The sequence below is a fragment of the Dendrobates tinctorius genome, unplaced genomic scaffold, assembly GCF_039654945.1.
Source record: "Dendrobates tinctorius isolate UK_male_01 unplaced genomic scaffold, ASM3965494v1 ptg000084l, whole genome shotgun sequence".
Taxonomy (NCBI): domain Eukaryota; kingdom Metazoa; phylum Chordata; class Amphibia; order Anura; family Dendrobatidae; genus Dendrobates; species Dendrobates tinctorius.
In genome coordinates this window covers 2,955,589-2,970,307 of record NW_027361752.1, presented here as the reverse complement: position 1 = coordinate 2,970,307, position 14,719 = coordinate 2,955,589, and the positions used below count along the sequence as shown (strand labels likewise).

The following is a 14,719-nucleotide window of genomic DNA, read 5'->3' as shown; positions in this document are numbered from 1 at the left end:
ATTGTGTCCAATTTTGGGCACCACATTTTAAAAAAGACATCAACAAACTGGAGCAAGTTCAGAAAAGAGCGACCAGAATGGTGACCGGTCTGCAAACCCTATCTTATGAGGAAAGGTTGCAGGATTTGGGAATGTTTAGTTTGCAAAAGAGAAGACTGAGAGGAGACTTAATAGCTGTCTACAAATATCTAAAGGGCTGTCACATTGTAGAAGGATCAACTTTATTCTCATTTGCACAAGGAAAGACTAGAAGCAATGGGATGAAGCTGAATGGGAGGAGACACAGATTAGATATTAGAAAAAACTTTTTGACAGTTAGAGTGATCAATGAGTGGAACAGGCTGCCACGAGAAGTGGTGAGTTCTCCTTCAATGGAAGTCTTCAAACAGAGGCTGGACAGACATCTAACTGGGATGATTTAGCGAATCCTGCTTTGAGCAGGGGGTTGGACCAGATGGCCCAGGAGGTCCCTTCCAACTCTACGATTCTATGATTCTATGATTCACTCACCGTTCTCTTGAAATCATTCACTTTATTTCATGTTAATAAAGCATAGGCGTTGGCACGGGAGAAATGCAAAAAGACGGACGACAGGGGACCTGTTGAAGTGCATTGTGCACGAAACGGCTGTCGTCCGTCTTTTTGCATTTCTCCCGTGCCAACGCCTATGCTTTATTAACATGAAATAAAGTGAATCATTTCAAGAGAACGGTGAGTGCCATCCTGCTGTCTTTTTCTACTACGATATTTCATGTTTTTTCTTCACATGGATAGAGCACCCGTTCAACAAGGGTTACAGGTGTCACACTGATAGCGGTTATAAGTGGCTTTGCGGGTATTTCTTTCTCAGGGACAGTGCCGGATGTTTCTTTTTTCTTTGACTGACTATATTTCTACCATACCTGACTTCATTCAATATATGAATTCCAATAACTACAATATTGAATTTACACATCGAATGGATGTAACAAATGTGTCGTTTTTGGATTTGGATTTAACAGGCGTTGATGGGAAAATTATTTCCACAAAAATGCATCATAAGTAGTGTTGAGCATTCCGATACCGCAAGTATCGGGTATCGGCCGATACTTGCTGTATCGGAATTCCGATACCGACTTCCGATATTTTTTCAATATCGGAATTCGGCATCGGAATCGGAAGTTCAAAGTTGATTGACAGACTGACGTCATCATGATGCGCGGTGTGTGCGCATCATGATGCGCCGTCATTTCGGGCCTTCCGGGGGTCTCTGCCGGCCTGCCGGGGGGCTGTGCCGGCCTGCCGGGGGGGCTGTGTGGACTGCCCGGGGTCTGTACCGGCCTGCCGGGGGGCTGTGCCGGCCTGCCGGTGGTCTGTGCACCCTGTGGGGGTCTGTGCCGGCCTGCCGGGGGGCTGTGCCGGCCTGCCGGGGGGCTGTGCCGGCCTGCCGGGGGGCTGTGCCGGCCTGCCGGTGGTCTGTGCAGGCTCCGGGGGGCTGTGCCGGCCTGCCGGGGGGCTGTGCCGGCCTGCCGGTGGTCTGTGCAGGCTTCGGGGGTCTGTGCAGGCATCGTCCGATGGGACTACAAGTCCCATCGGGCGATGCCTGCTACCATGACAGTGATTGACACATTAGCCAATGATGGGACAGTAGTAGTCCCATCATCCGGCTAATGTGTTAAATGTTAAAAAAAAAAAAAAATACTACATACATACTACATGCATGCTACATACATACTACATGCTACATACATACTGCATGCTACATACATACTACATGCATGCTACATACATACTACATGCTACATACATACTACATATATACTACATACATACTACATACATGCTACATACATACTGCATGCTACATACATACCACATACATACTACATATATACTACATGCATGCTACATACATACTACATGCTACATACATACCACATACATACTACATACATGCTACATACTACATACATACTACATACATACTACATACATGCTACATGCATGCTACATGCATGCTACATACATACTACATACATACTACATGCATGCTACATACATACTACATGCATGCTACATACATACTACATGCTACATACATACCACATACATACTACATACATACTACATATATACTACATGCATGCTACATACATACTACATGCATGCTACATACATACTACATGCATGCTACATACATACTACATGCTACATACATACATACATACTACATATATACTACATGCATGCTACATACATACTACATGCTACATACATACCACATACATACATGCTACATACATACTACATATATACTACATGCATGCTACATACATACTACATATATACTACATGCATGCTACATACTACATGCATGCTACATACATACTACATGCTACATACATACATACATACTACATATATACTACATGCATGCTACATACATACTACATGCTACATACATACCACATACATACTACATGCTACATACATACCACATACATACATGCTACATACATACTACATATATACTACATGCATGCTACATACATACTACATATATACTACATGCATGCTACATACATACTGCATGCTACATACATACTACATACATACTACATACATACCACATATATACTACATACATACAATACATTCATACAATACATACATAGACATACAGTACATATAACATAGAGTAACATACTTACCAATACTTGTCACATTGTTCCCCGAAGCCATTGTCGTCTACGGAATAAATATTAACATAACAAACCACAAAAATACTCACCCACGATCCGAAGCAGTCCACGAGTGTGTCCCACGACGATCTTGGGTAGAGAACTGCAGCATCAGATGATGCTGCCGTTCTCTACGGGCTGCAGGAATCCAATGACGGAAGGTAGGTATCCTTCCGCACTGTATTCCTCATTCCCACACAGCAATGGCATAAAGTGAGACTAGGGACTTTTTTTTTTTTAAGTGGCGGAGGAATACAGTGCGGAAGGATACCTACCTTCTGTCATTGGATTCCTGCAGCCCGTAGAGAACGGCAGCATCATCTGATGCTGCAGTTCTCTACCCAAGATCGTCGTGGGACACACTCGTGGACTGCTTCGGATCGTGGGTGAGTATTTTTGTGGTTTGTTATGTTAATATTTATTCCGTAGACGACAATGGCTTCGGGGAACAATGTGACAAGTATTGGTAAGTATGTTACTCTATGTTATATGTACTGTATGTCTATGTATGTATTGTATGAATGTATTGTATGTATGTAGTATATATGTGGTATGTATGTAGTATGTATGTAGTATGTATGTAGCATGCATGTAGCATGCAGTATGTATGTAGCATGCATGTAGTATATATGTAGTATGTATGTAGCATGTAGCATGCATGTAGTATGTATGTGGTATGTATGTAGCATGTAGTATGTATGTAGCATGCATGTAGTATATATGTGGTATGTATGTAGCATGTAGTATGTATGTAGCATGCATGTAGTATATATGTAGTATGTATGTAGCATGCAGTATGTATGTAGCATGCATGTAGTATATATGTAGTATGTATGTAGCATGTAGTATGTATGTAGCATGCATGTAGTATGTATGTAGTATGTAGCATGTAGTATGTATGTAGCATGCATGTAGTATATATGTAGTATGTATGTTGCATGTAGTATTTATGTAGTATGAATGTAGCATGTATGTAGTATGTAGTATGAATGTAGCATGTATGTAGTATGCATGTTGTATGTATGTAGCATGTAATTTTTTTTTTTTTTTTTTTACATTTAACACATTAGCCGGATGATGGGACTACTACTGTCCCATCATTGGCTAATGTGTCAATCACTGTCATGGTAGCAGGCATCGCCCGATGGGACTTGTAGTCCCATCGGACGATGCCTGCACAGACCCCCGAAGCCTGCACAGACCACTGGCAGGCCGGCACAGCCCCCCGGCAGGCCGGCACAGCCCCCCGGAGCCTGCACAGCCCCCCGGCAGGCCGGCACAGCCCCCCGGCAGGCCGGCACAGCCCCCCGGAGCCTGCACAGCCCCCCGGCAGGCCGGCACAGCCCCCCGGCAGGCCGGCACAGACCACCGGAGCCTGCACAGACCCCCTGGCAGGCCGGCACAGCCCCCCGAAAGGCCCGTACAGACCCCAGAGAGGCTGTACAAGGGCAGGAAAGGGTTTTTCTTATTCCGATACCGGAAGTCCCATAGACTTGAATGGGACTTCCGGTATCGGAATCGGCGATACCGATACTTTTTTTAAAGATCGGCCGATACCATCCGATACGATACTTTGAAGTATCGGACGGTATCGCTCAACTCTAATCATAAGCCATTCAGTGGGAATACTATCCTACACGCCACGAGCAGCCATAATAAGCACACCATAAAATCAATACCGGTGGGGGAATTTACAAGGGTCAAACGTAATTGTAGTAATGCTGAGGATTTACACAGTGAATTAGAGTATGTTTCCATGAAATTAAAAAATCGCAAGTACCCGCAATGGACTCTGAATAGAGCGCAAAAAATAATAGACAAGAAAAATCGTGCTGAGATGATTAGTGCTGCCAATACAAATAATAATAATTCACAACTTAAAAATAAACTATATGTATGTTTTCAATTCAGTCCACAATTTTCTAGTATTAAAAAAATCATTAATAAATATTTACCTATATTGTATGAAGATGGAAAATTAGCGGAAATCCTAGCGTCAGGTATAAATATAGTTTCAAGGAGTGCCCCTATATTAGGTAATAAGTTATCGCCCAGTTTATTTTTCTTAAATAAAAAAACTAAACAAACTTGGCTTACATGTGCAAGATTTTACAAATGTGGAACCACTAATTGCAAGACTTGCAAACATGCACATGTTACTAAGATTTTTTGTAATGTTAATGATACAACAAGATTCAAAATCAAGCAATATATAAATTGCAATTCTTCCAACATAATATATAAAATAGATTGCAATATTTGCAATTTGTCTTATGTCAGTTGTACTTCAAGAAAAATGAAAGTGAGGATTAGAGAACATTTACATGATATAGAAAATACAAAGAGTATGAATCGCAGCGTATCGGCTGCATCTCAGCACTTTATAACACAGCATGCTCGCAGCACTGCTAGTTTCCAAGTACAGGGCATAGAATAGGTTAACACACCTTTTCGTGGAGGAGACTCCAAACAGCGTCTCCTAACTAGAGAGGCTTTTTGGATATATCACCTTAATACTCGCTTCCCTAATGGTCTAAATAAACGTAACGACCTCATGCTTCATTATTGTTAAAAGACAATTATATTGACATCTGATGCTAAAGTGTTTCTAAGTTTTATTGTTTTTAAGTAGCAAAGAATCTTTTGATATGTCATGTGACAGCATACTGCAATGACATTGGAGAAGTTTTGCTTTATAAGTAGTTAAAGGAGTGAACTCCATTATGGCTTTGAAAAAGATCGCTCTGATCGAAACGCGTAGCCGTGCCCATGGTTATGGCATATGTATGGAGAGTTTTTTTTTCTATTTTAATTGATGAAATAAAGAAGAAATGATTTTACGCAGCTGGAACAAATTTTCTCTTTGATACCCATTATAAGTCCCCCTTCCTGCCATCCCAATCCCCCACACCCCTCATTGTCCTCCTCCCCTCGCATCCCATTATTGTCCTCTCCCCCACCCCATCATTGCCCTCTTCACCACCTCCATAATTTTCTTCTCCCCCACCATTATCTTTGCTTTCTCCCCCACCAACCCATCATTGCCATTCCACCATCTCCATCAATTCCTCCTCCACCACCCCCATTACTGCCCTTTCCACCATCACTATCATTGCATTCTCCCCCACCCCATCATCATTTCTTTTTCCGCCACCACCCCATCATTGCCCTCTCCATCACCCCCATCATTGCCTTCTCCCATCACCCCAACATGGCCTTCTCCCCATCACCCCATCACGGCCTTCTCACCATCATGGTCTTCTCCCCATCACCCCATCATGGCCTTCTCCCCATCACCCCATCATGGCCTCCTCCCCATCACCCCATCATGGCCTCCTCCCCATCACCCCATCATGGCCTTCTCCCCATCATGGCCTTCTCCCCATCACCCCATCATGGCCTTCTCCCCATCACGGCCTTCTGCCCATCATCCCATCATGGCCTCCTCCCCATCATGGCCTCCTCCCCATCATGGCCTTTTCCCCATCACCCCATCATGGCCTTCTCCCCATCACGGCCTCCTCCCCATCACCCCATCATGGCCTCCACCCCATCATGGCCTCCTCCCCATCACCCCATCATGGCCTCCTCCCCATCACCCCATCATGGCCTCCTCCCCATGATGGCCTTCTCCCCATCACCCCATCATGGCCTTCTCCCCATCACCCCATCATGGCCTTCTCCCCATCATGGCCTTCTCCCCATCACCCCATCATGGCCTCCTCCCCATCATCCCATCATGGCCTCCTCCCCATCATGGCCTTCTCCCCATCACCCCATCATGGCCTTCTCCCCATCATGGCCTCCTCCCCATCACCCCATCATGGCCTCCTCCCCATCACTCCCATCATGGCTTTCTCCCCATCACCCCATCAGGGCCTTCTGCCAAAACCCCATCATTGCCTTCTTCCCATCACTCCCATCATTGCCTTCTTTCCATCACTCCCATCATTGCCTTCTTCATCACCCCATCATTAGCCCTCTCCCCATCACCCCATCATGGCCTTCTCCATCACTCCTATGATTGCCTTCTCACCATCACTCCCATGAACCCATTAATGTCTTCTCTCCATCACCCCATCATGGCCTTCTCCCATCATCCCATCATGGCCTTCTCCCATCACCCCAGGGCCCAGGCATCATGGCCTTCTCTCCCCATCACTGCCTTCTCCTCATGCCCCCATCATTGACGGTTGACCTTCTCCTCCAGGGCCAGGCAGCTCCACCTACACAAACACACACAGACTGACACACACAGATACCACGCCACCTCTCTCTGCTCTCACCTGCCTGTAGCATCGCCCGCGGCCATGCTTCCTCACCCTGCTACAGCAGCGGCCGCTAAATGATGACGTCATTCAGCGGCATGCTCCTCTGTGTCAGAGACGGCGGGCAGGAAGCAGGATGGATGGATACTTGTGTGGCGCCCCTGAGGGTTCAGTTGCCACAGAGGTACTGCACCTCCTCCTGAGGTGTGGTACCCCACTATTCAGGTAAGGTGGAGACACCTGACCACACTCCAACACCTGCATCCCACACAGCATAGTAGTGTAGCAAAGCACCCTTGGTGGCTCCCTGCTTGGAACACGAAGTGTGCTGGGAGGCGGGTGGAGTTTAGTTTGCACTAAAAGAGCGGGAAGAGGATAGTCAGTTAGTCACAGGAGTCTGACAAGGTCAGTCTGTGAAAGGAGATCCCCTGAGTGGGATGGATGAAGGAAGTGCTGCAGCCGACTTCAGTGATCTGGGTCCGCTGGCACAGGAATGGAACATTAATAGAAAGCCTGACTCTCCATAAGAAGGAAAGAATTAGTACAGAACGTGAGGAGAAGAAGAGAACCAAGGATCAGGGCTGGGGAGAACCCTTCCCAAGTTCTAAGTGTAAGGCCGGGGTCCGGTCCCTGAGGTTGTATGGATACTAATGGTCCTGCAGCAAACACCGGAGGAATAGAAGTTGTCACCACTTTATTCCCACACCAGACTTGGGGGCACAACAGCATCGTGAGTGAGCCGGGACTAGGTAGTAAGGAGCCCCCGAAGCAGGCTACAGCTGTCTGCCGTACAAGTAGAGTTCATAGGAACATCTGACAGGAGGAACTCCAGTGTAACTCAGTACTGTGAATACTTCACTAAAGGCGCTAAGAGGGAGACTTTCAGAAAAGGCACATATGTTGGCGGAGTGTTGGAAAGGAGTACTTCATCTTGACTAGAAGTTGGCTGAGCGCCTGACCCGGAGGACACGGCACGGATGCGGGCTCTGGTGCCCAACAGACTGTGAGTAAAGCTTTGGAACTACATGCCCGGTGTCCTCCACTTATTCCTGCGTCAACCTGCCCGGCACTGCTACATCCCCTGCGCCCAACACTACATCATCTAAGTGTCACTTCACCTACTCTGCCCTGGGACTACAGCCCTGCCTGTGGAAGGTTATAACATCATTGCTGCGCCACACCATCTGTCCCAGAGGATCTGTCTGCAGCGTTGGCTCAACATCTTCCTTGCCGAACACCACAGGTGGCGTCACGATTCATTAATTCATAAACTCTAATCATCCTAAGCACACTGAACATTTCCCCCCTTTTACATTGGGCGCCCAGGGCCACGGGCCGGGTCCCAGCTGCCGTGACATCTCCCATTGAAGCTCATCGGGCCCGGTACCGAGTACCCCACTGCCCTGGGAGGGCGACCCACTTGCAGCTCCGCTCCTGCAATTTTCTCTTGCAGGCAGCGGAGCTGCTTGGATCGCTCCCTGCCCCTCGCTGCAAGACTGCTGAACATGAGGGCAATCTGGCCAGGGGCCCCCGGAGCCTCGGGCCTGGAGAAAATAGCCAGATTGCCCTCCTCATTAGCCGCCCTGCAGGGGCCCCCTGGAGCCTCTGGGCCCCGGTGCAATGCACCGGTTGAACCGGCGGTATGTCCGCCCATGCTGCCATCACTATGCATGGTGGTAAAGAAAAGGATATCCCTCTTGTCCTTGTACTTGATCATCAGCATGTTGTTGCTACACTGGGCTCTGCTCTCACCCTTTCTGAGCACCTGACTTATTAGCATCTTAGGGAAGCCTGTCTGATTTTTGCAGACAGTACCGCTCTCTGTGGTAGATCACACAGAGATCGAATTGAAGAGTGAATTGCTGGTATAAAATTTATCTACTTAGAGGTGCATAGAGGTGCACCAAAACACACATAATTTTCCTACTCACTCCCAGGATAAGGGGGCATTCAGGGAGTTGAAACCGGGTGTCCTTCCCTTCATAAACTCTAAATTTGTAAAGTTTAATTACGTGTTTGGCTCTCTTTGTAGGCAGGTATTGTTGGAATTTGAGCCTCCCTTTGAAATATATTAGGGACTCATTGACGCAGATGTCCCTTTTGGGAAACGTACACCTCAGCAAACTTGTTGCTTACGTGCTCAGCCAAACTTTGTAAAGTCAGTCAAAGTTGAAGTAATCTCAGGGAATACACCATGTTTTACAATTGCAATGCAAAAATGTGTGGATTGCCTCAAAACCTTTACAGGTAATAGCCATGCGGAACAGTGTAGTGTTGTATATAACATCAAAACTCCAATATTGCCAAAGTTCTGGCTTCTTCACTAACCCCATGTGAAGAACAAGGCCCCAAATCATCTTCATTTGTTCAGCGTCTACAGGGGTCCAGTTAGAAAATGAAGTAGTGTTGTTTTGTGTTTTGGGCCACAAATTACTGAGTGTACAAATTTGTCTTTGCCACCATTAAGTTTACAAAATTCACAGGAAAAAAAGACTTTGAAAAAGTCGATTTCTGTGATGGCGGTGGTGTCAAATTGGATTCCTGATTGTACCACAAAATCAGGAATCTGTGGCTCATAATAATCGAGGGTATGGTCCATACGGGGTCAGTAATGATGGACGGTAGTTTATCTCTGTCCTGGGGCATCGAGAGGACGAAGAGTAAAGGTAGTTGGCATCCTCGCCCTCACTATCAGGCTATGTGCCTACGTCGCGTTTTTGACGCGATTTATTCCTGAGCAGAAACGCATGCCCTTGAAATGGAAAACGCATGCGATTTTGACATGCGTTTTTGACGCGATTGTCAAGCGTTTTTGCATGCGTTTTCGCCCATATAATGGATGGTATGCGGAATCGCGGGCGATTCCGCAAAATTAATGAACATGCTGTGTTTTTTACCGCTAAGCGTTTCCGCAGTGGTAAAAAACGCACCATTGGCACAACATGTGCATTTTCTATTACAAATCCATTGGATGCATTTTTTAAGCGTTTCTGCGGCAGAATCGCGCATTTAAAAACGCTGCGGAAACGCTTAAAAATCGCATCGTGGGCACACAGCCTCAGGAAAGCAAGGAAAGCATATTCCTCCTCCGCTGATTACCATGATTGGGATGAGCAGGGCATTTTTTCACGTATGTGGTGTTTGCACCAAATTTTATTCAGGTGTGTGAGTGTTTAGTGTAAACTTTTTTTTTTATTTAGAATTAAAAAAAAAAAAAAAGAATCTAGTAAGAAAAAAGAAAAATAAAATAAAAAGAACATAAAAATTTGGTAAAATAAAGAACAAACTTACTAAATGGACTTCAGTAGAAAAAAAAAAATTACCTCACCTATCTGACGCTAACCCTGACTATATTCAGTAAAAAATATTTTTGTAGTCGCCGACTACTAGAGTATATTCTTACTGTCCCTAATCTTGTCCCATCAACTAATCTAAATGATTTTTTAAAATTCTTTTTCACACACAAAAAAGTTAACAACCGGATGCCAATCAGTGATTTGTTGCTGATCAGCAGTCGATGGCCATCAGAAGCATGCATGGAAGTGATTCTTTTTTTCAGCGCTATCTGACACTAACCTTTACTAAATTCAGTAAAAAATACTGTAGTAGACACAGATTAAAATTACTATTATTCATTTTTTTACACAAAAAAAACAAAAACAAAAAAACATCAGTGGTGTAAAAGGGGAGGGGATGAATATTAGTTAGGGAAAAAAAGCCCTGGAAAACACCAAGCACAAGTGCCGATCAGTGAGTTGGGTCACTGATCAGCACTTGGTTTCTGTAGGAAGCAAGAACGGATGTGGTGCAAAGGGGGAGGGGAGGAATAGATAGGGATGAAAAAAGTCCAGGAAAACAGCAAGTACAGACATAGATTCGTTATTTGCTTCACTGATCAGTGCTCAGAGGCTGCAGGACGCATGAACACAAACAAAAAAAGGACAAAAATCGAGCAATCAAGTACTTATCAACGCATCAAAAGGGGGTTGGGGAGGGGCTTAGGGAGAGAGAAAAATGGAGGGAAAGAGAGGGATTGGGCTGGATTAGGAAAAGCTATGGGCCAGGAATGTATCAGGAACGTGTTCTTTCTTCTTTCAGCAATCTCAGGAACACCTGCAGCAGTGATTGCACAGGCTTCAAAAAGTCTGAGGCAAGGCCTCAGACAAGACCTAGCACTAGACAAGGCCTAGCACAGCACAACAGAACAGCAGTATGACTGCTCTGCACATGTCTGAAGCTAGAGTGAGGAAGTGCAGGGTGCTCGTACTGAGGTCAGATCACCTCTGTGCAGTGTTATTGATGCGATCAGCGGCCATCATCCGATCGTACCAATCAGAGCTGGCCCTAGTGACACTGTTGCTGCTAATCTCCAGCCACGGGCCGACATTCATAGGAGAGCTGCAATCACAAGCACAGGGGTCTTCTGCAGACCCCTGGCTGTCATGACAACCTCTTGGTGCCCCGCGATCACGTGCCAGGAGTGCCAATGGACATGTCTTGTGACCCACTTCCGTCGAACTCAAGATAAATGCCGCTGTCAGAGATTGACAGCAGCATTTAACATGTTAACAGTCACAGGTGCATCAAATCAGCTGTCATGGGCTCAGCGCCAGATCCCACATCAAATACAGGGACACAATCTATGACGTACCTATACGTCATAGGTCATGAAGAAGTTAAAGGGAATCTGTCAGCAGGTTTTTGCTACCTCATCTGACAGCAGACTGATGTAGACAAAGACCCTGTATTCAATGATGTATCACTTAGTTTACTGAATGCAGCCGTTCTGACACAATCAGAGTTTTTACATTTAGCAATACAGCAGAACTAAGAAATCTGCCCCCGCCCACATCACATCTAATCCCACCCACACCACAGCTAGCTACACCCACACCAGGCTCTCTTTATGCAGTGAGGTGCTTATCACAGAAGAGGGCATGTCAGACTAACAGGCACCCGCTGCTCAACTCCAGCAATGACAAGCTCCTGGTGCTAAAGCAATCATAACAAGTAAACAAGAACATGGAGCTTGTTAATGGAGGCATAGCTGAAATCTATGTTTTAACCCAACTTTTAACTTTTCAACAGATTTCCTTTAAGTCTCCTGACTGTTGGAAAAATACAATGGGCAAGTCAAGACTGTGCTAAAATTTAGAGACTGTTGGTGGTCTCACACCATTTCATCCCAGCTCTGACAAAGTGAGCGGGGCTGGGGCAGGTAAAGGGTGTGGAGACTCAAGTAAGACTTATGATCAAGTGCAACCGGATGCATATGCCACTTATCCGACTCACCTGATCCATCAAGATAGGGCAATATGCACGTGATTCTGTGTCGCTCGGTGCTAGGATAGGCTACCACTCCTTAAATCTAATGTAATTGTGGTAATGGCCCGGATTGGGGGTGGTCCACTGCTTACCGCGCACAGACGACACAGAGACGAGACGGAGGCAGATTTTCGGGTACAACAGGTCCGAGTTTATTGGCCGTCCTCCTGACGACCGTAGCAATACACCGCAGCACCTTTACAGCTCTCCGTATTCAGGCCCGGGTACCTGCACCTTCCTTCTGTTGTAGTGACGTTCCTCGTGGCTCTTTCACTGGGGCTGCCCTAGGCCTATCTACCGCCAGCGCTTCACCAGTCCGAGGTCGTCGTCAATTTGGTACCCCGGGGCCTCGTCTGTTCTGCGGTTCTTCGAGTCGGGGCCACCCCCCACCGTTGTCCGTTCTCCTTACTGATGCTTCTCCTCCTGAGCTCCTCCCAGGACTGGAACCCCCTGGAACCCTCTCCTGTCCTATTTCTCTCCCTCCTCGGGAAATCCCCTCCTGGGTTCCTGTCTCCCCGCCCCCCATGACTAAGCGTTTTCGTAGCCTTAAGCTGCTGTCAAGTCCTGTTTTCACGCTCCCTCCTGCCATCTTGTGGTTAAACTTAGGTACTGAACTCCTATTCCATTTTCCCCCAGCTGTTTCCCTTCTATTATTATAAACGTCCATCTACAGTGCACCCAGCATCCCTTCTTCCTACAGACAAGTCCGTCCGTCAGGTCACCTTCCCTACACAATGAATAGGGAATCCGGCACTCTAGGTGTTGAAAATGAAATGAAAGCTTTATTTGTAGTGCTATCCAAAAACAATGTTTTGGTCTTAAAATTCAGACCTTTATCAGATGGATTGCCATAATACAGGGAAAAAAACAAAGTAAAGCACTGCAATGGTAATGGTTAGATGCCCCAGAGAATGGTGACTGGAGTAAGACTTCTGGACAAGTACACACGGAAGCACACGCCACTTGTCGGACACTCCTGCGTCTCTTATGAACCAGGAGCTTCTGGCTCCATCTCGCTTCCTCTTGATGAATCAGAGCCAATGTGTTTTGTTTCTCCAAAAACAGCATAAAAAATTGAACGGAGGAAAAACAATATTGTGGTCTAGCTCATCTGCTCTTCTAATATTTTCTTTATCCTTATGTAGTTTTACATCTACTTTTGATAGAAATAGGTTCCAAGCATCTTCTATTATCTAATATATTGCTTCAATTCCCTCTTTTCTCATTCCCAGTTGTGCCTCTTTATTCTTGTATTTGTTTTCCTCCTTTACTTATTTTTAAACTTTTACTATATTTAAAGGGAACCTGTCATGTCCCGTGATTGTCCCAAGTTGCTGATATCGCAATAAGTATTGCTATTTCTTTATTCTGATAACTTGTCTTATATGATGACTAATGCTGAAGTTTTTGAAGAATGAAGTTTAATCCTGCTACATGGCATATGGAAATAAGTCAGGACTAGTCCAGTGGGGTGCTACTTCCTGTTGACTAGTCCTGCCTTGGATCTGCCTACCAGGACCTGAGTGATAGGATGCATAACGGTCCAAGATACATCACCATAAAACATCTAGATTTATTAGTTTATGTGACGTTGCAGGATTAAACTTCACTCGTAAAATACTATAGTATTAGTATGCACATAAAACATATTATCAGAACACAGAATTTCCAATTCATACAGGTATAACAGGGGTTTGGGACAGTCAGGAGACCTGACAGGTTTGCTTTTAAATGTTTTGATCATGATCCCCTTTACCTTCTTTTTCACAGGCTATACAGATTATGTTCCTAAATACATTATTAACTAGATCTTTCATAGTGTACTTACTTTGCTAATCCATGTTAGAATGACTGGAATTAATATAAGCATTTTATTAGTTCAGCTATAGAGTGAGAGAGCTCACAAGTCCAAGTGTATATGGTGTTCTTCCACCCTAATTGGCAGCTGCAGTTTGTACTGAGCACTTTGAGATCTCAGCAGGGAGGAGGGACACTGAGGAACTTCCAATCAGGCAAGATGCGCAGAGACTGAGTCTAAACTTTCAAAATGGATTATACAGTCATTATGACATGTATTTTCAGAGTAAGTATACCTGCATTATCACAGGCCTATTTAATAATGTATAAAGTATGTATTGTGTCATCAGGTGTCATTCTTCCTCCGGTTCCAAATGACTTTATTATTGTTTTTGTTATTTCCTAGTTGATGAGAAACAGCAGTTTTACCAGAAGCTTTGTGAGTATGAAGATCATGTACTGAGGATGATATATGAATATTTCCGGGATGATCTGGTTTCCATTGTGGAAAACCTGAATACTAAATTACTCCTGGCTGAGCTGCATTCCCAAAATATCCCGGATGTGGAGGTAAGAGGATGTGAAATTCCAGTGTTGTATACAAGTGCC

At 45.2% G+C, this 14,719-nt stretch overlaps 1 protein-coding gene across 1 annotated transcript in view; it reads left to right on the top strand.

The window, feature by feature from the left end:
• The first annotated feature begins 14,383 nt into the window (after nt 1-14,383).
• The window catches only part of LOC141097298 (NACHT, LRR and PYD domains-containing protein 12-like), an 81,144-nt gene continuing 80,808 nt past the window's right edge, over nt 14,384-14,719 (top strand). The window contains exons 1-2 of the mRNA XM_073584357.1: nt 14,384-14,396; nt 14,517-14,680. Of these exons, the coding sequence (XP_073440458.1) occupies nt 14,384-14,396; nt 14,517-14,680 (177 nt within the window). The remainder of the gene's footprint in view (nt 14,397-14,516; nt 14,681-14,719) is intronic.